The 21,578-nt window shown below is 38.8% G+C and overlaps 4 protein-coding genes across 4 annotated transcripts in view; 2 read left to right on the forward strand and 2 right to left on the reverse strand.

The window, feature by feature from the left end:
- Positions 1–532: 532 nt before the first annotated feature.
- Positions 533–1,383, forward strand: LOC5571036 (protein Dr1). Its single transcript, XM_001659421.2, has 2 exons — positions 533–795; positions 852–1,383. The coding sequence occupies exons 1-2, from the start codon at positions 697–699 to the stop codon at positions 1,272–1,274; spliced, it is 522 nt and encodes a 173-aa protein (XP_001659471.1). The 5' UTR covers positions 533–696; the 3' UTR covers positions 1,275–1,383.
- A 310-nt stretch (positions 1,384–1,693) lies between these two features.
- Positions 1,694–2,772, reverse strand: LOC5571035 (DNA-directed RNA polymerase II subunit RPB3). Its single transcript, XM_001659420.2, has 2 exons — positions 2,546–2,772; positions 1,694–2,482 (listed from the first exon to the last, which is right to left on the reverse strand). The coding sequence occupies exons 1-2, from the start codon at positions 2,629–2,631 to the stop codon at positions 1,741–1,743; spliced, it is 828 nt and encodes a 275-aa protein (XP_001659470.1). The 5' UTR covers positions 2,632–2,772; the 3' UTR covers positions 1,694–1,740.
- Positions 2,773–3,055: 283 nt separating this feature from the next.
- LOC5571032 overlaps positions 3,056–21,578 on the forward strand; it is a 42,681-nt gene continuing 24,158 nt past the window's right edge. The window contains exons 1-2 of the mRNA XM_001659419.2: positions 3,056–3,304; positions 3,364–3,854. Of these exons, the coding sequence (XP_001659469.1) occupies positions 3,171–3,304; positions 3,364–3,854 (625 nt within the window). The 5' untranslated portion in view covers positions 3,056–3,170. The remainder of the gene's footprint in view (positions 3,305–3,363; positions 3,855–21,578) is intronic.
- On the reverse strand, positions 18,821–20,692 carry LOC5571034 (venom carboxylesterase-6). The gene is made up of 3 exons (XM_001659417.3): positions 19,430–20,692; positions 19,094–19,368; positions 18,821–19,036 (listed from the first exon to the last, which is right to left on the reverse strand). The coding sequence occupies exons 1-3, from the start codon at positions 20,651–20,653 to the stop codon at positions 18,871–18,873; spliced, it is 1,665 nt and encodes a 554-aa protein (XP_001659467.2). The 5' UTR covers positions 20,654–20,692; the 3' UTR covers positions 18,821–18,870.

The raw sequence follows: 21,578 nt of genomic DNA on the forward strand, positions 1-21,578 counted from the left end.
GACAGACTATTGAAACGAAATACTAGCGAGTCCCCGGAATTTGCAGTAATAAAGCTAAGGATCAACTTCGCATCTAAAGTGTATGGCATTAGTGGCCCCGGAAATACCAATTTTGGTTTGCGATGGAATAGTATGAATTATAAAAACTTTCGCGGATGTTTTCTGAACTATTGGAGTGAATAAACGATTTATGTTTCATTTGTTTTGATTTATCGTATTGGGAACCAAATAAGAATAATGGGAATAAATCCAGAAACAATCAATCACAAAAAGATAATCTCGGTGCATATAAATCAAACCTATACATGTCTCCGGTAAACTAAAGTTATACTAGGCCAGTTTTACCGCAATGAATACGGAACTTGGGGTCAACCAGGCGAATAGAGATTTAGTGTGACATGTAAACTATTTAGTTTAGATTTTTTTTTCAGAGTGTAAATTGTCATTTTTCCGTGTTTTGATTTAAAATACTTGCAGTTTCAGCTACAGGGGTGCTTGTCTCACGTCCGTCAAATCTTTGTGAGTCGACATAAACTGCCAGCCATGTTGTTTGTTTACTTACTGGTGGCGTTCGCAAAAAATAAATAAAATTAATTTTTCTCCTGCGGTCGATCTCGTTTCCTCCAAAATCTTTCCTGTTTAGTTAGAGATTTTGCTTGTTTAAAATAATCCCAACCATCCAGAGTGCACAGTGCTATGTCGGATCCACACGATGAGCTTTGCCCGCCAAACAATCCAGAAGATGACGAGCTAACACTGCCAAGGGCCAGCATCAACAAAATCATCAAGGAACTGGTCGGATATTTCCCCGTTACCCATATATCCATACCAATTAACACTCTTCCTTGTAGGTTCCATCGATTAGGGTAGCCAACGAAAGCAGGGAGCTAATTCTAAACTGTTGCACGGAATTCATTCACCTAATAAGTTCCGAAGCGAACGAAGTTTGCAACCAGCGGAACAAGAAAACCATCAACGCGGAACATGTCCTGGAGGCCCTGGACCGGTTGGGCTTCAAGGACTACAAACAGGAGGCGGAAGCCGTCCTGAACGATTGCAAACAGGTGGCAGCGAAGCGACGTCGGCAGAGCACCAGGCTGGAAAACCTGGGCATTCCCGAGGAGGAACTACTGCGGCAACAGCAGGAACTGTTTGCCAAGGCACGGGAAGAGCAAGCGGCCGCCGAACAGCAGCAGTGGTACAGTCTGCAGCAGAATGCCGAACTCTACCAGAAGCAGACCTCCCAGGATGAGGACGACAGCGACGATTATTAGCACTATGGGATTGATGTGGATGAGGGTTGACGAACGTATTCCTAAGGCATGTTTTCAGTAAAGACGAGCGGGAACCGATTAAAGGAATTGGATTTTTGATTAAGGTACAGCTGTTTGTCTTGTCTTTTAATTAATATTTTACTTTGTTTTAAAGTTGATTCTGATAGCTGCTTTACATAAATGAACTAAATTGGATTATGTTGAATTCGTCGAAAAGTGAGAGTGCTCTCTGACACCATGAGCGTTAAAGCGTACGTATGGTCAACCGAATTTCGGCTGATCTAGAAAGGGAGGTTATTATTCATGATTACTTAACTCCTTACGTGCCCCAGCAGCCGACCAATAGTCCAAAAAATGTTTTTATTAAACAATCACGGGATGATATGAAAGGAATTCGATTTTTGATTAAAGTGCATCTGTTTGCCTTCTTAATTAAATACTTTACTTAGCTTCAAATGATAGTGTCTTAAATAGCCAGAGCATCACTCTGTTGCTCGTGGCTGAGCTGTGTTTGCAGATTGGAAAGTTTGTTCTTCAGCACCTGAACACCCATCATGACGATATTCTCCGGCTTGAGCGCTCCGGAAGATTCCACATTGAAGAAGAACTTGTTTGGCTTGGCTTCCCAGTTGAAATCCGCTTCGTACTTGTCGTCCTCCAGCTCGGTATGTTCCGATTTTGGCCACTCGTCTGGCTTTGGGAACAGAGTATGACGCATCGAGTTATCCGGATCATATTCAAAGCATACGCCACACGTTGGATTCCACTTGGCGTGTTCCTTTCCGAAACCCTTCTTTGCATAGGCTCGCAATTTCAGTTCCTGTCCTTTACGAAGCTTGATGATCAAAATTTCGTCTGTGCCCTCGCCATACTCGTTGTCTTCATCATCCCGATGCCGTGAAGTGACCGGAAGCACTCGAGGATCGCTCGATTTCAAATCTGCTGTGGTAACGTGCCGGGTGTGCTCATCGTTGCACTTAACGTCCAAAGTAAACTCGACGCTGCATTCGGTGCAAAAGTCCAAACAGGTGCAATCTCTGCTGTATTGCATCCGTTCCACAACTTCGTCCGAAATCAGAGGAATAAGCCCAACTCGATGGGCGAGGAACTCATCCGCCAACACGGTGGTGTTCGATTCCAGCTGAACCCAATCGATGGCCAGTGTTGGAGTTTCCGCGATGAAAACCCTTCGAAGACTGTTGGTGACGCTGTGGCAAAATAAGAGGAAGGTAACCTTACATCCAGTCAACACAAAAATAAGACAATCCTACCTCAGATCAGTGTCCTCAACAACAAATTTCACGTTCTCGTCCGTCAACTCCGTGATGGTTACCGAAGGCTGATTGGCGTACGGCATTTTAGGGAAGAAACTGTATTAAATACAAGACAATTACAAATTCGATTCCGCTTTCTGGAGCCCGGTGAAACGACCGAAACGACGAACGATGATGCCGCTGGCTGACTGACTGATTTTTGACAGCTTGAATGTCGACTGAAGCCGTCTTCCAACCTGTGACTGAAAGAAAAAACCACACGGAAACGCGGATGTACTCAAACCTGAGTTGTTTCAACCTCTGAGAGAGACTCGCGAAGAGTATGGGCACATATTACCCTTTATTGGAAATTTTGAATTACCCTTTATTATGACAGCTACATATGTCAGGAAAAAATGGGCATTTTTTACTCCTTAAAGGGTAATGGCAAGTTTACAGTGTGTGTGTGTGTGTGTTTGTTTCGGATTCTAAAATAACGACTGTCAAAGATTTTTGTTTAACAACATTACCAACAAATTTTGTTCCGATACCGACTTGCAACAGCTGCAATTTATTAGCTTAATTTTTCATTTGAAGAGTAATTTAAAACCATCAACTTAATTCAAATAAAAGAATCGCAAAAATGATGAGTGAGCTATCGCGCGGTTTCCGCGAAGATTGTTACGACTTCCTGGCCGAGTTTACTCGCCACGATTCTATAGAGTTTCGCCATTTCTGCTACGAGTGGAAGCGAACCAATTTCCAGTTTGTGTTCTTGTAAGATCGGATTGCACTTTGGATGAAGCTCTGGTTTGAATAATTTTGTCTGTTTTCAGTGGACGGAACACCGACGTGGAGATGGTAGCCTTCGTGACCGAGGCATTGGCCATTGTAAAAAAGATTTTCATGAACACGAGGAAGCCGCTGGAGAAAATTGGGGCCTTCTATCTGCTGTACGCTCTGTACTTCAAACAACCTCCCGAGCATTTCTGCAAAATTCGGGTAACCATGGCGGATTGGGCAGAATTTAAGCGATTCGCGCAAGAACCCACCTTCGAGCACCATTCGCCGGAAATTGCGGCCATTTTTTGGAAGATGTTCATCGGAGATGCTTTCCGGTTCGTGCAGGACGAGTTCGAGTATGGGTACGATACGTTTTTCGTGAGGGGAGATCAGTCTGGTCAATTCGACGATAAGGCGCGGGAATCGTTCAAGGTGGTGCGACAAGCGGAGAAGGAATTTCTGGCGATGAAGGCCAACACGGGGTTGTATACGGCACTGGATGCACTGGAGATGGGGTACAACGAGATGAAGGAATCTTTGGAGGGTAAGTAGCAACTGCAGAATTAACAAACGTACGAAGTCGTTCTTATTTTAAACTTTCTGCTAGTGCACAAACCTGAAATTGAAATTGTACAGTCGTTTAATGCTTCTTCCCAAGTAACATGAGTAGCTAAGTTGCTTAATCCGCAAAAACGGGTATATTTTTGCTGAATAAACTACGGCCTAACGGCCTTCCTTAGCCGAGTCCGCGGCTACAAAGCAAAGCCATGCAGAAGGTGTCTGGTTCCATTCCCGGTCGGTCCAGGTACTTTTCGTAAATTTCCTTGATTTCCCTGGGCATAAAGTATCATCCTACCCTGCCACACGGTATACGAATGCGAAAATGGCAACTAAGGTAAAGGAAGCTCTCAGTTAATAACTGTGGAAGTGCTTTTAGAACACTACGTGAGTAGCTGGCTCTGTCCCAGTGAGGACCTTTAAGACAATTTAAGACAATTTACACCGTCTTCAGCCGAAGGCTGCACAGACTGAACGATCACTAACATTAGGCAACGGACAACACAAAACACCCAGTGATAAATTTTTCGTTTGACGAAAAGTTTCCACCGAATGGAGCGGGAATCGAACCCACGCCTCATGGCACAATACGCCTAAACGACTGACGCCACTAACCGCACGCGGCGAAACCCAATGCCAAGAAGAAGAAACTATTCTTCAGCTGAAAATGTTACTTGGGTTGTGACTTCAAGATTTCGGTACATTATGAAATTCGTATTCTTCGCTGTTTCACATTAAATACGCTGCGGGGCAAGTTGAGTACTCCTTCGGGCAAGAAGAACACTTCCTAAAATTACATTATTTTTACTATTAACAGTTTCTCATTGATACACATGTATGAGTAGAAGAATTTTGATTCCATTATCAATTTTGAGATAATGCATGTGGGAATTATATCTTGTACATCCTTAACTAAGGTCACGGCTCTCGCTATTACATACTGTCACACAGTATGGTTCCTGTCGAGACGGTGTAAAAACGTACAAAATTCGCATAACTTATGATCTCGCCCTAGAAGCCATTGCGATCTAGAACAAATGTCAAACTCTCTTTAAAATAGTTGAAAACATATATTTGACATATTCTATGCCATATATAGGTATTATGGACTTTTATTTTCAAATGTTTCTAGGTTTGAACTGATAATTAGAATATACAGGTTCGAACAATACATTTGCAACTTTTTCAATCTTCCACACAAAATGATCAACTCGGGCAGGATAGTTCTCAGTTATTTAATGACGGATTTAAATAAAATTTTCACAGCATGTCAGACATAACTTGTTTTTCAACATATATTTTTGAATATTTTTTCCATATAACTCCAATAGCTAAAACAACAAAGTGAAATTTTTGACGAAAATTTTTAAACGATTTATCCAAAAATATGGAAGCCTTAAACAAAAACCATCATAAGCATATTTATTTAGTTCGTCTAAATTTACATCTTTATCTTTTTAATATGCCAATTATACAAATTTGTAAAACAAACCACTACGGTTAACTCATGATTGAAGTATCACTCAAAAATGTATGTTGCAATTTATGCGATGTCTTGAAAACAGTGGAAATTTCATGCAAATTTATCCATTAATATCTTAGATTTAACCCTGTCTCAATGCAAGTATCATCAATTTCATCAGTTTCAGCTTGATTGTCATGTCTATTGCTTAAATCTGTTTTCATACTTTGGTAGCAAAAGTAAATCCACGTAGGGAACGTTTTTTCCAATTGTTTTAATATTATCTATCTATCTACATTCAATAGAAACATATTCGTTCGACCATGTTACTAAAACAAGATAATATGTGTTATTTTATTTGTTAAACATAATATTAAGTACCAAATCAAATTTTAGTTCAAAGCACTTCAATACCATAATAATACAAAATAAAGTGTAAACAATATTTAATTAAGCTATAATTCCAAATTTTCATAGGGGCGCAGAGAGCCATAGCAGTAAATGCGCAGCTATTCAGCAAGACCAAGCTCACGTGGGTTCGAGTCCCACCGGTCGAGGATCTTTTCGTAAAGTAAATTTTCTCGACTTACCAGGGCATAAAGTATTATCATACCTGTCACACGATACACACATGCAAAAATGGTTAATCGAAAAAGAGTTCTCAGTTAATAACTGTGGAAATGCTTATATAAAATATGAGCTGAGAAGCAGGCTTTGTCCCAGTTGAGACGTAACGCCAGAAAGAAAATGACGAAAAAGATAGATGCGAGTATGTAATTATTACCTTCTCGGGATGCCATTCATGGCTACTACGATTGCAATGCACGTACTAGCGTATCACAGGATTCTTATTAATCAACTAGAAGGGGAAGTGGTGGTAAAATGAACACCGTGTCTTTTACCGAGAAAAAACTAATTTCGATGAATTTATATCACGCACGGACGATTTAGAGCATAAATATGAGTGTTCGAGTTGATAAGTAGGTCAATTGAAGTGAAAATATCAACGAAAACCAAGATTTTATAAAACCACGAAAATTAGAACTGACGTAACTTTTAGCTCGGAAGACTTGAGGTTTTTCAGTGAGGTGAATATCTTTATGATATGATGTCAAATCTGATACATTTAGAATTCTTTTTGAATGGGTTACAATCATTATTGGAAGTATTTTCGGTGAGGCAATGGAAATTTTCAGAAACATTTGTTTTGCTCACGTTTTTTGCATGGTGTTCGTTTTACCACCAACCGCTGTTCATTTTACCCACATAGTGCAGGTAAAATGAACATATGCATCGCTTTTTGAAAGCGATGAAAATATGTGAAAATTTAGCTATTTTAGTCTGATTCCATGTCGCTGCTATAGATTACATCCCTATTTTTGATGTTGTGCGATAGAACTATACAAATTTCTCATTTTTCTATCAGAAACAAGATGCTTTCCTTAAGGTGTTCATTTTACCACCCCTTCCCCAATTGCACTCCGTACACCTTCAAACGCGTTAAAAGTGATCTATCGCAAGTTTTCGCAAAATAATTTCTACTTTAAAAGCTCTTGTTTTTAGCTTTCGAATGAACTTATTCTCATCGCGTGCATTCGCGGGCTACTAATGTCTTAGGGTACTTTTATAAAAAATAATATGTTTTTTTGAAGAATTTTTTGCCTAAATTTACGTTGTATAAATTCAGTCAAAAATTGAAGCGCTGAACAAGTCACATCCGATTTCTATGGTTCAATGCGATTCTATAACATTCCCCAGAAAACCATTCCCCCGAAAACCATTCCCCAGAATTCCATTCCCCAGAATGCACCATTCCCCAGAAAGCTATATGAATATCCATTTTTTTTTTCTTTTTTTAATTATTGCTTTGCGTGAGTCACTTATGTTGGGGCGCAGATTGCCGTAGCGGTAAACGCGCAGCTATTCAGCAAGACCAAGATGAGGGTCGTGGGTTCGAATCCCACCGGTCGAGGATCTTTTCGGGATGGAAATTTTCTCGACTTCCCAGGGCATAGAGTATCTTCGTACCTGCCACACGATATACGCATGCAAAAATGGTCATTGGCATAGTAAGCTCTCAGTTAATAACTGTGGAAGTGCTCATAAGAACACTAAGCAGAGAAGCAGGCTCTGTCCCAGTAGGGACGTAACGCCAGAAAAGAGGAAGAAGAGTCACTTATGTGACAGGCTAAGGTCTGATGTGACAAAACAAATATGTAGGTAGGAGGGTTAGGGACATAATGAACACACGGGGCGAAATGGACACCTCCTTACTCTCTGGGAATATGCAAAACTTTATAAACTGTACGAAATTTGTATTGTATATGAACGTTTTGACGGTATAAAAGTTTACGCTTTGCTTCATTTGTCCTCTGAAATTCTACTATATTTTTTCCTCAGCTTCAAATTAGTTAATAAGCAAAGCAGAGGAAGCGGTGGATTTATTTTAGAGCAAAGGAACATATTTCCATAATAAGCATTTACCTAATGTGTCTAATATGCCCCTAATCCCCCTATTCATGAGTATTTTGCATATTATTATAATACACCCTTCTTTTAATACATTCCCATAAAATATACAGACTATATGTTTATTTTTGCATATATAGTGATGCACCCTTCTTTCAGTATTATCTCATTAATGATATAGTCAAAATATATCGATGGAGAGCCCATATAGCAAAAGGTCACTTGGCATAAAGCCATTTGCCATCCAGCCATACTTATGCTCCTTCTTTTGAAAAAGGATATTCTTCATGTCATGCCAAATGGTCATTGGCCAAATGATCATTATATCAAATGGTCCTTGATCATTTAATCAATCATGCCAAATGCCTTCTTGCCATTTGGTATCCTTACGGAAAATTTTGTCAGGATAAGACTGAAAGAAGGGTGTATCACTATTTTGTGCAACATTAAACAAGTCATTTGTAATTTAGACTTGACGCAATGAAGGGCGTATCATTTTAATGTGCAGAATAGTAAGTTTTTATTCTGCCGAGCTTACGTAATCATTATATCGGAAACGTATAATATGATACTACGAACGTCTTTATTCTAATCGGTGTAGCCCTAAAAAGTAAGAGATGATGCACCTTCTTAAAACATTGATGAAAAGCTGCATACATCACTACATTTGATAAAAATTGGACATACATGTGAAATTATACATTTGGAATCTACTATACCGAAAGAAGGGTGTAGCTCTATTTTGTGCAGAGTAGTGATGAGTTGTATATTCTTTTAAATAAATATTGGATATTGTGTTTCACCATAGACTGATCTATCAGTTTTCATAAGTGCCAATAAAAGTGAAACTAATGTGATAGTTCATTTGCAAATGAAATTTGAATTATGCGTAAAGTGTTCATAATTAGCAGCACCAATGCTAATCTTCTCATGTACTTGTACACAACTTTGTATGGAGGTTAATTTTCAAGTTTTTTAAATAGATTATTTCAAAACTTTAAAGTAGGTATATAATTTTCTGGGGAATGGTCCATTCTGGGGAATGGTTCATTCTGGGGAGTGAAATTCTGGGGAATGGTACATTCTGGGGAATGAGATTCTGGGGAATGGAATTCTGGGGAATGGGTTTCGGGGGAATGATTTTCTGGGGAATGTTATAGAATCGTTCAATGCTTTTGAGAAATCCGACATTTCAAATGTTTTGTCAATTGTGTCCAACAGTGTGACAGATGAATTTAAATGAAATATATTTCATAAGAAGCTCTTATCATATATTTTGGCATTGAACTGCAAACTGATTTTGTACAGCAAAATAAAGCGCATTACAAAATAGAATAATTGGCATATACTTTCTCCTTCAAAATTGCGGCTTTTTATGCAACTCAAAGCTTATATTTTAGTATTTGTTGTGTAGTTACGTTCTAGAAATAGACTAACAAAGTACTTATTAAAATTCTTCAGAAGATTAGGATACAAATTTTCTGTATCGTAAAAAATCGTAGTCTTTTGCAGGATTTTCAAAGTAAGGCTGCGCAAATATCGATATTATCTATAAAAACGATATTATTGATACCATATCCAATATCTCTCGACCCGATATTTTCTATTATCGATTAAACTATCTATGTAACTATGTATGCGGTATGTTAATCAAAACCATATTTTTGGTCTTCATATATTTGCATTTCATAGATAATTCACCCTTCTTTTAAAAACGAGCTGTTCTTTCAACTTATCTTTGCAGCTTTTCCTGGCTGAACTGGCTAAATTTAGCTACAACTACCGTTTTGATTCATATTACGGACAGCTTCAAATTCCGGACACTCAACTTTGTATGGGAAACGTTTCACATGAAATGTTTCAATTTCTGCCGTTCAAAAGTGCTCACTTTCTAGGCTCGTTTAGATAATCATTTCTCATAGATATCTATGAAAATTTATAATGCCCAACTGCTTTAGACGTCTCTTTAGTGGTTTAACAACTCCAATTTTTGACTTGACTTTTCTAATAATGATTTTCTTGAGCTGTTCGGAATTCGAATCAAAGTGTCCGGAATATGAAGCAAGAGTAAGGAAGCGTCCGGAATAAGAATCACGAGAAGTTCACACATTTCTATTTAATTGAAATTATTCTTGTTTCGGAATTAAATTTTTCACCCACCATTCGAAAGTTAAGTACCGTTTTGATTCATGTTACGGACACTTAAGGCCTCAGTGAAGTATAACCCAGCTTGGACCATACAAAATAAATCATTCTGTATGATTTTTTAGCGTTATCGAGGGTCGGAAGCCCTTAACTTTCGGATGGTGGGTAAAGAATACGCGTCCGCAACTTGAATAATGTTAAATAAATCAAAAAGTGTGGCCTTTTCATAATTCTTATTCCGGACGCTCCCTCACTTTTGCCTCATATTCCAAACGCTTTGATTCGAATTACGGACAGCTCATGATAATCATTAATGGAACAGTCAAATTATCACTTGAAATCGATCAACCACTTAAGAGACGTCTAAGGTACTTGGGCATTATAAATTTGCAATGATATTTATGGAAAAAACCTAATAAAACGAGCCTCGAAAATGAGAACTTTTGGACGGCGAAAATTGAAACATTTCGTGTGAAATGTTTCCCATACAAACGAGAGTGTCCGGAATTTGAAGCTGTCCGTAATATGAATCAAAACGGTAGTTTGAAGGCTCGACAACGCAGAGGAATCATACAGAATGATTTATTTTTAATGCCTTTTGATGAGTTATACTTCACTGAGGCCTTAAGTGTCCGTAATATCAATCAAAACGGTATGTAACTTTACTTTTAAAGGCCGGTTTGCTACTGACAAGAAAAGGAATCGCCTATCTCGATGCGTGGAAAATTTCTCCCAAGAAATGGTCAAGAAAATCACTTTTTTCTGATCGCAGTACGCAGTTGAGAAGAAATGTCACTTCAAAGGGGGCTCTCTGTAGAAAATTTCTTGACCCTTTTAGTCAAGGAATTTCTTTACTTTTCTTGAGCGAAACAGCATACTTAGCTTAACACTCGACCGTCGGTTCTCCAAATGCCCAAATGTTATAACATTTATTAATAATTCATTGAATGTGCTATTTTCCGCCGAGTGTCAATTCACCGAATGTCAATCAACCGAATGCAAAACCCTCGTATATCCCTTTTTCTAGAATGATCCATTTCGGGTCATCTGATATTCACCCTTCTTTATTTGGTTGGCTGTTCTTTTCACTTCCACCAATCTCGGCATTTTTGGCAAAATGTGTTTATTTGAAAATTACCAAATATCTTCTTCTTATGATTGCTTATTGTTCTTTCTAGTTTATCACCCTGACATTGAATTCGAGATACAGCCATTCAGAGTTATGATATTCGGAGAAAAATAGCACAATCAAGCAAATTCAAAGGAAAAGTAGATCTATTGAGCTGCAATATTTCGGATTCCAAAGATGGACGTCACAATGGCAAATAGTGCCCTACTCTCGATCACTTAAGCACATTTAGGGGCCTATTTCATATGTCCAGTCGATCACAATGACTCGGCTGGAGTCACTGTCGACCAAAACATTCACTCACAGTCACTCTATGTGACTGAATTACTACGGAAGACGACGGGTGACATCTGAAATAGACATGATTGCTTTGATGAACAGTGATTGCTGTAGAGTCACATAAAATTGCTCGATTTATAAAATAGACCCCTTAGTTTCAACTTGATTTGTTTTAGCTTTTCTAAAACCATAAAGCTATAATGAGAATTGCACTGTTGTATGTCGCTTCCCTCGCAAGATAAGCGTTTTTCAAATTTTGATACAGTGTTAAAATTGGATTCTAAACTGTTTTAACTTAATATAATAAGAAAACCATCATAACATCAAGTATTTTTTAATGCTGAGATGTTCCATTTATTCAAATGCACCCTACCTTATTTGTTAGGCGATTCTTTCGACTTGTATTGACCTCGTTAATATTTGGCATCAAATATGTATAACAATTTTTTTTTCATTCTATCTCTCCTTGCCTGTAATGTTTAGTTTTATAGCCATAATTTGAAGACATAGATTTCCGATCTATATTAGCCGATTCTTTTCTAATTAAGTCGCAAATAAAATACATGGTCAATTTGGTATTATAATATTCGTTCATAGTTTTTCCGGGTAGTGGTACATTCCGGTAAGTGGTCTTCCGGTAAATTGCATTCCGGGTATGGTATAGAATCAAAAAAAAATTTTGGCTAAATATGTGCTCAGTAGATTCCGAAAAACCCCACTGCCAAAGTGAATCAAGGGTGCCAACAATAGCATCACAGAGCCGCAGCGTTGCTTCATACCGCCCTTGGCAAACCTCCATTTTAGCGCCCCCTTATCAAAGACAAAAACAAAACTTATGTTTTTTTTTCTTTTTTCAATTTTTTTCCAAAAGACGGCTTTTTGAAATTCTATAACTTATTTATACTTTATGATCGTATAGTTACGGAACACTCTGAATGGATTGGGACAAATTCAACTCGAATGTGGAAAGTGCAATACTTTGTGTGGATATTGAAATTACATATTCTATGGAGTGCTTTGGTAGATTCTTCACCTCCCCCTCGTCATGTTGGAAGTCTTAAGGTACATCAACTTTGTGATGATGATGAACGACAGATTAACATATTTCTGGACAAACTTGCACCTGCATCTACAATGGAAAATGTGATAAACTTCCCAAATTGTGACTGTAATATCCATAACCATAGTTCATGCTTCATAACTTTGGATATAGAGGCGGTTGTTCAGAAGGGAATAATACTGCTCCAGGAGTCGATGGTATATCTTACTCAGTGATTCAGAGATTGTCATTCATAGCCAAGAAATTATTGATTAAAATTTACAACACAATTTTTGAAACAGGTGTCATCCCCGAGGCCTGGAACACCTTTCAAGTGGTTCCGATTCTGAAGCCTGGAAAACCTCCATCAGAAGCTAACTCTCCGTCCCATAGCTTTGGCGTCATGTCTCCGTAAAAGTTATGAGACTATGGAGACAAGGAGCATACGACAACGTTCAAATACATTCTCTGGTGGCACAAATGAGATCATTAGGAGTTGCTGAGTGCCTATCCAAGTCGGTTTATGCGCTGTTTAAAGAACGATATCTTGTTGTGTCTCTGGGAGATACGAGTAAAATTAAACGCACCACATGGAAAGGGCTGCCGCAAGGATCCCCACTGAGCCCATTATGCTTCAATGTACTGATTCATGGACTATTCAAGGCGTCCGATGGTGCTGTTATTCGGGTCGGCTTTGCTGATGATATAACAATTGCAGTGCATGGTTCGAATATGCTGGATAATGTAAATAAATCCCAAGAAGCAATCAATGGCATGGTGCACGAATCAACAACCTTGGCTTACAAGTATCACCTTCTAAGTGTACAGCAATTGTTTTTGCGAAAAGAATGGTAGACGATGTGCCGCAGCTGCGAGTGGAAGATTAAATTTTAGAGTACAGTCCATCGTTGAAGCTTCTAGTACTTCACTTAACACCTACATTACACTGGGGAAAACATTTCTTCTATCTTAAACATCGCGCGGGACTGTTCAACAACTTCATGAAGTCCGTTGCTGGCCAAGCATGGGGTGCCGATCCTGGCGCTCTTCTTACTATATATAAATCTTGGAGTACCGTAATTTCGGGTGAAATTGATCATTTTTCACTGTTTTCTTGGTATGCTTTCTAAAATGTTATCAATATCATACAACTAAATGCAGGAAAACAAGTACGACGGTGAACCTCATTGGTTCATGTGCCGAAATTTTTTAACAAATGTGATGTAGTGCCAATAATCTGATCCAAAATTAAAAATCGGGGAATCCCATTTTGGGGTGAAATTGATCACTTGTCAATGTTATTATTTTTAGTTTCGAATTCAACTTTACATACTTAATTTGGGCCTTCTGAATCCAAATATGCTTGCCAAATTCTTACCGAGACAATATTTTTGGAAATAATCAAAAATTAAATTTTAAGAATACCGCGAAAAACGCCTAAATGTAGGCAATTTCCAAAGGATTTTCCTACTTTGTTGCAGAAAATTGAATTTTTCAACAAAACGAGCAAATTGGTAAGAGTTTTGAAAGTAAAATCTGTTTTGAAGATACCGTAAAGTGCCGTAATTCAGCGCAGTTAAGGAATAAAACGATTCAAATTGTTAATTAAAAATTAGCATTGCATCAACAAAAAAGATGTATGGGTGGATCGCTAGCAAATCTATTCAAGATTATGGGAAAAATATAAACTAGACTGTATTCATAATTTACAATTGTGATTTTTTTGAAATAGTTCACTCGTTGAAATTGCCTAATTCCGCGCATTTTTTAAACGCTTTTCCATATTCCGCGCAGAAGAATGCCTAATTCCGCGCACTCATGAAATAATCAAATTAACATTAATTTTAATAAGGGGCTGCATCCATTAGTTACGTAACACTTAAAATTGGAAATTTTCAACCCCCTCCCCTTCCGTAACACTTTTTGTATGAGAATACGTAGAGTTTTGTATGAACCGTAACTTTTTAGTCTACGTTCAGTTTTTTTATTAATTTTTTGTCTATCACATGAAATAAAGATAACCAAAACCGTGGCATTGGTACGTGTGAATTTCGTCTAGGGGAAAGTGGGGCAATTTGGCCATCTTAAGAAAAGTCGTAATAATTGAAATTTTTAAATCAATACACTAGATACGCACGATTTCCGTCGTCTTAAAAAAACACGAATGAATTTTTCGTCGATTCTTCTGTCGATGGGGTGATATGAGCACCCTATTTTATGTTGTGAAATTATCCCATAGAATCTAACAATTTAATTATTTTATTCACTGAACTGGAAAGTTTAGAAATGAAATACTCTTTCGAAATCTACTGAGCTCATATTTGACTTAAATATGCTTCTTATTACATAGTTTTAGACAATTCGGTCGAGAAAAAACCCCATCTTCTTCTTCTTGGCATTAACGTCCTCACTGGGACAGAGCCTGCTTCTCATCTTAGTGTTCTTATGAGCACTTCCACAGTTATTAACTAAAGCCCAGGGAAGTCAAGGCAAAAGTCCACTACGAAAAGATCCTGGACCGACCGGGAATCGAACCCAGACACCTTCAGCATGGCTTTGCTTTGTAGCAAACTGCACTGTTCATACAATACAAGGACCAGTTCGCATTATTGCTTGGAATCAAAGGGTTTTAAGCAAATCAATTAATGGTATCCACTAATGCCACGGGTAACTGAAACTTATTTTTTTAAGCAAAAAGAAACCTCAGAAGAACCTAAGGGTCATCCATAAATTACGTCACACAAAATATGGCCATTTTCAATCCGTCTCCCCCGTATTATCATACTTTTTGTATGGAGGCTTCGTAAATTATGTAGAGATCGTAAAGTTTCCGTGAATCATTTCCCGAGAGTGTGTCGTAATTTTTGAGGTCTTCTACAAATTACGACCTGTTGAACATGTGAACGATATGTTGTTTTTACAATAATTCTATATGGATTGTATAATATAAATAAGAATCATAAACATTGCCAATGTTATGTGTGGTTCATTATGCTAAGTAAATTTTGTGCGCACAGATGTACACACTTAATTCAGAATGCCGAATCTCGGCTAATTTCAACCGAGATCCGCACAGCCGAGCTCGTGAAACAAATCTAAGTGTGTATAGACTATTTTGTTGGGGCTGTGCATAAACCACGTGGTATTTTTCCCTGTAAGGGACCGTCCATAAATGACGTAGCATTTTAGGGGGGAGGGGGAGTCTACGATTTTGCTACGAACCATGTATTAAGTATGGGAAAATAAGCTACGAAGGGGGAAGGGGTGTCAAAAATTGGTCAAAAGATGCTACGTCATTTATGGACGCTCCCTAAGTGGGCTTTCCCGATATTCCGCTTGTACATGAAACGTATGTATGCATAAAGTTACTTTTCAGAGAAATAGACAGATGTGAAGACGGATATAGCATGTTTTACTTGTCTGTTGTTATGCGAAGAACAGTGCGCAGAATTAGGGCATTATGAAAAAAGACGTGGCCTAATTCCGCGCGTTACTTTTTTGAATAAAACTCAATAATTATGCTAATATTTGATAAGATTTCATAGAAGCACCATGAAACATATCTGTAGCAAGTAGTTCCATGGAATATTGTATAAAAAATAAAACATTTTTAATAAAGAAATCGCGTTTGTTGTTGTCCTACAGTCTTAGCGCGGACGCTAAGAAAATTAGAAAAATAACGTCTACTCCGACGGGCCTTCACTGATTATTTTTTTATGCCGCGAAAAAATGCCTTATTTGCTTTTATTTGTGATTCAAACTTATTCTTAATCAAAGTAGCCTCGAATAGCATTAAAAGTTGCTGAGATATTAATGTGTATTTCCATATATAAATAATTTTGTATGAAATGCGCGGAATTAGGCACTGCGCTGAATTAGGGCACTTTACGGTATATTGTTAGCATCCTCACAAACCTTCAGGTTTACACCATGTCCAAATCCTTGTTTAGAATTAGAAGTTTATAGATGATGATCAATTTCACACTAAACTTGATTCTAGAATTTTACATTATTTTCATAGAAATAAACATTCTGTGGCACAAAAAACTTCACTATACACAATTAGACATTATTTAAGACAAACAACGTTCATGTACTATAAGTTGTAATGAGCTTGGCGTACTATTAGTAAGAAATAAAATCGCGTGATACGGTGATAAATTTCACCCTACTGATCAATTACACCCGAATTCACGGTACGGGTTTATATTTTTCCTTGGCGCCTCCGAGAAGATTCGATTACTTTAGACCGGATCCAATGGAACTGCATACGTATTTCACTTGGATCTACGAAAACAACTCATACGGGTTCTCTAGAGGTGATGGCAGATCTAACACCTTAGATATCAGAAGAGAAGCTGCAACTATGAAATTCATTGAACGAAGATATTTCATCAAATCTTGGAATGATAAATTTGTGAAGACGACAATTGATGGTTCTGCTTCAACCTGGACGCGTCGTAGTATTTTACAGTACACGGCTTATACATGACGTCAAGTGGAAACATTTGAAGTACTGCCATATTTTGAGTTCGAATTAGGTATGAGACAAACAGTGGTAACTGTTGGCAAAACGGTATCGTTCGAATTATCAAGAAACTCATCCTTGAAAGCTAACGAAGTCGTCCGAAATCTTCTCGCTGTTGACCACATCAATGGAAAATACTTACGTCTATTGTTTGGTTTATTTACCACGTGATGGACCATTCCTAGTGGATGATACCAACTAGTCCAATGGATATGACACTCCGCGCGATAAATTTCAAGCGGCGAATGGTCCAGGACAGGAACATTCGCGTTTGATGAAACGCCGCCATGTTATCACCCATAAAAATGAAGCAAAACGGGACAAAATTGCGATCGTTTCTTTCCTGTGGGGAACGCAGCGTGCCCTTTTAAGGAAATGCGCTAATATCAAATAAGTTGTCGTACACTAGGTAGTAAACGGACACCTTTGTAGGTAATGGTGCTAAAGCTCATCACATCATCTGCGGCAGCTCAGATATCAATTTGGGATGCTCCAGTATAATGGAATACTAAAGTAATACAGATTATGGATTTTTTTTAAGATGAGCAATTCCTTAACCTTCATGATATCTATTTGAAAAGAAGAGTTGCACACAAGGCTTCGCTCGAATAGAATCAGTCACGTGTCGAAGAATTGACATGCATCAGATGAGGAATCTGTACCTGTGTAAGCATCGCTATATCTTCTTTGAACATTTGAATGTAATTTCACAGACTTTCCGTTTTAGGAACTCCGGGCTTTGAATTAGCTGCGACCAAATTTCATGGATACTCCTTGTCCATTGATAATCCAAGTGATTTGGTTGATGCCGTTGATACTCCAACGTCCTACATTGTGTAAGCTTTTGAAAAATCTTGTCCTCTGGGTTCTTTGTGAATTACATGAGGGACCCCATGGGAGAACTCCTGCTATGAAAACTCTTGGTTCTGGTAACTCAAGGCCGAGGCTAGTAATCGCATGTCGAACTCATAATGAGGAACTAATAGTCAACCCTGTACACCTTGTATGCTTTCATTTTACTGTAAGTGATTTTACCTCTTCATGGGACCCCATTCCCATTTCCTCCCAGCTTTCTTTTTCGTTTCCCCCACAATGAAGTATAACTCATCAAAAAGCATTTATAATAAATAATTCTGTATGAGTATCGCGTATGGCGTTATCGAGCCTTCAAAACGCTTAACTTTCGAATGGTGGATGAAGATTTTGAATCCGCAACATGAATAATTTTAAATAAATAGTAACGAGTGGAATTGTTATGATTCTTATGCCGTACGCTTCCTTACTTTTTCCTCATACTCCGGACACTTTGGTTCGAATTCCGGACATCTCAAACAAATCATTAAAAGAAAAGTCAAATCATCAACTGAAATCGTCAAACCACTGATGAGAAGTCTAAGGCAATTGGGCTTCATAAATACTCATTCCAATTCAACAACAAGCATCGATATTGAGAACTTTTGAACGGCAAATAATGGAACATTTCGTGTGAAATGTTTCTCATACAAAGTAGAGTGTTTGGAATTTGAGGCTGTGCGTAATATGAATTAAAACAATAGATGATGAAATATGACGATGACATAATTCAGTAGAAGCACCTAAGAATGCTAATGTCGCTGCTGTTCGTGTTACCAACATCTAGTTTGCCACGAACTGACAGCGTGAGTACCGGGTCTCAAAGTGTCAGATTAATTTATAAAACCAAAACAACGACATGGTATTGAACAAACAATGGAAATTCATAATTTAAGGTAATAATAATTGAAATCAGTTTTGTGACAACAACGCCACTAGCGTTCTACTACTAATATTTCTATTCATAATGCTCTCAATTGGCGGGGAAATTGGCTCTGGAGCCCGCCTTCTAATACCCGATACCTAAGATATAATTAAATAATGAAGTCTTTAGAGGATAAGTAGCGTGGAGTTATTTATTGATTATACTTATACATTATTAGTTGACTGCCGGAAGCGGGAAAAGGTGGTCCCAGAAAGAGAATCTATCAGTGAAGAGTCCTGCTTCCATTTTGAGATCTTCTCCGATGTTGAGATAGCTGTCTTTTTGATCAGTTACAGGAGTCCAATTTGGTTTTTCGATTCCCTGAACGGCATTTGGATCTCTAGAATAAGATAATTCCATGTATAATTGTATTGATGTTATGGCGATGGTCTCTTACCCCGTCCTAGCAAAAGCTGTCCACATTCCAGTGAGGCGTTCAACGGTTTTGCTTTCCGGGTCGGTCGCATTGAAAATGGGTGCCACCGATGGGATCGAAAGCAGATAAAGCAAATCGTCATGATGGACAGCTCCGTAAGGAGTTCGATCGTCAGGATAATAGAAGAAACTGTATCGTCCGACGTAGGAAAACTTGTACTGATAGACGGGGGTATGCGGTGCCACTAACTGCACGAAGCGATGAACTGCAAAACCGATCAGGCTGTCGGCAAATAACTGAAACATGTGTTTTCAATAATCTGTGAACTATGTAACGATCTTGTAAATGTATACTTACATAATTCAAACCTTGCAAAGATCGGTTCAAGCTGAGTGGTTCTTCTCCTAAGAATTTCTCTCTCAGCTGACGAGTAATGTCCAATCGATTTAGATAGCCTTCGTATAGGAAAAGTACAGGAGCCAATGTATCGAAATTCGCATCCAATTCCTTTCGGAGTGTTTCATTTCGTAGAAAAGACACAGCCGGCCCCGCAAACTCGTCCTGAGTGATTCCCGCGATTACAGGAACCTTCGCAAAGTTACCCTTCAAGAAAGACTCCGTAGGGTCTTCGATCAGGAATCGCTCTTGGCCAAAGTCAGGCTCTACTACTGCTGTCCAAAGCAGAACCGGATTCCAGGACAGAACGAACATTGCTTCCAAACTGTCGGCAAAATCAGTTGCAGGTTTCTCTCTCAAACAGTCTACCATCTTAGAAATTTCCGTACTACTGCAGTTCAACAGCAAAGCCTGCTTCTCAGCAAGCTCAATCTGATCGGTTGGAATCTGCACTTGACTAACTCCGGAAGCACTCATCACAATAACTCGATGGAACAGCCCCTTCGACATCGGCGACACCATATGCAAAGTATTGCTCAGCGCTCCGGCACTGTATCCCATCAGTGTCACCGAATCAGATCGTCCACCGAATGCCGAAATGTGATCTCGAACCCACTTCAAAGCCATAACTTGATCCTTGAAACCGGCATTTCCTGGACTATCCTTCGTCCCAGTACTCATGAAACCGAGCGAACCCAATCGATAGTTGATCGTCACCATCACCACATCTTGGTCCATCAAGTTCTGAGGCCCCGCATTATTCTTGCTCTGTCCGGAAAACACGTAGAAGCCACCTGGATGAAGATACACTAGTACATCTCTCGGGGCAATCCTTATATTCTCGCCCGGAATCACACTGGAGTACACATTCAACCGCAGGCAATCCTCCGACACATCACTGCGATTCAGCGCCGGCTGTGGACACATAGGCCCATCTTCGGTGGCATCTAGCGTCCCGTTCCAGGCGTCAACCGGTTGTGGTGCTTGGAATCGAAGATTCCCTACTGGTGCGTTGGCATATCGGATCCCACGAAAAGCGTAGAATTTCCGTCCCAGACGGGACTCCAGAATCGTACCCCGGATGCTGCCGAGTCCGGTGTGCACGATGGGAGCCTGACCGGGATGAGCGAACGTAACGTGAGCCCCGAATTGGACGACTAGAACGAGCAGTGCAACAAAATGCATTGTCGCGTTGCTGAAAGAACGAGACTAAAATAATGTTATCTCATCATCGGTTCGAGCTATAAATGGTCTTTCTGACGATTGGTGTTTCCCTGTGTTTCCCATCAGGGGGTTTTTGCTGTTGTGTGCTGATTGCGACGTGAATGGGTAATGAGTTTCTTTAGGTAAATGCAAAACAGAAAAACTTCAAAGAACAAACCTGCGAAATAAGATCTGAACCATCATCGGTTGGGAGCCATTCACAAACTTTGTACTGTATTATCCAAAGTTTTCGTTTTGAACAATAAATTGAAAAACTAACAGCTAGGGTGCCGGTGCCATTAGTGGACTACCTAAGCTATAAAAATCATAACAAAATAACGAAAAGCCTTAACAGAGATCTTTTGGCATCAGCAGACAGATTTCAACCTCTACTATATGGGAAAAATATAAAAAGAGTGATAAAACTAGTTTTTTAACATAAAATCGCTTGAGCCACTATTGGTACACGTGTTCCAGTAGTTGCGCTAGAGCTCCAGTAGTAGACGTTCGAGAATGATACAAGCATTTTTAAACAAAATGGTAAATTTTTACATAGGTTTAACATTTTTCCCACGGAACAGCAACTAATATCTTTCGAATGAAGCATAAAGATAATCTCTGGGACTTTTCTTCATTTTTATACATCGATTTTAAAAACTGCTTCCATCCGTTGATCCACTACTGGAACACGACGGCAACTATTGGTGCAAGGGAGCAAATTTTTTGCGTTAACCTAATTATTTATATGACTTTTTGATAAAGTAAAAAGCTGAAATTTGGCAAATCGACAGAGCCGATCTATCCCCCAAAAATAACACATGGCGGTTTTATCTAAAAATGTACGTTTTATTCCATAGTCCAATCTACTGGTACATTACAACCCTTGGTACCGACACCCTATAGGTAT

Source organism: Aedes aegypti, chromosome 3, assembly GCF_002204515.2.
Source record: "Aedes aegypti strain LVP_AGWG chromosome 3, AaegL5.0 Primary Assembly, whole genome shotgun sequence".
In the NCBI taxonomy this organism is placed as follows: Eukaryota; Metazoa; Arthropoda; class Insecta; order Diptera; family Culicidae; genus Aedes; species Aedes aegypti.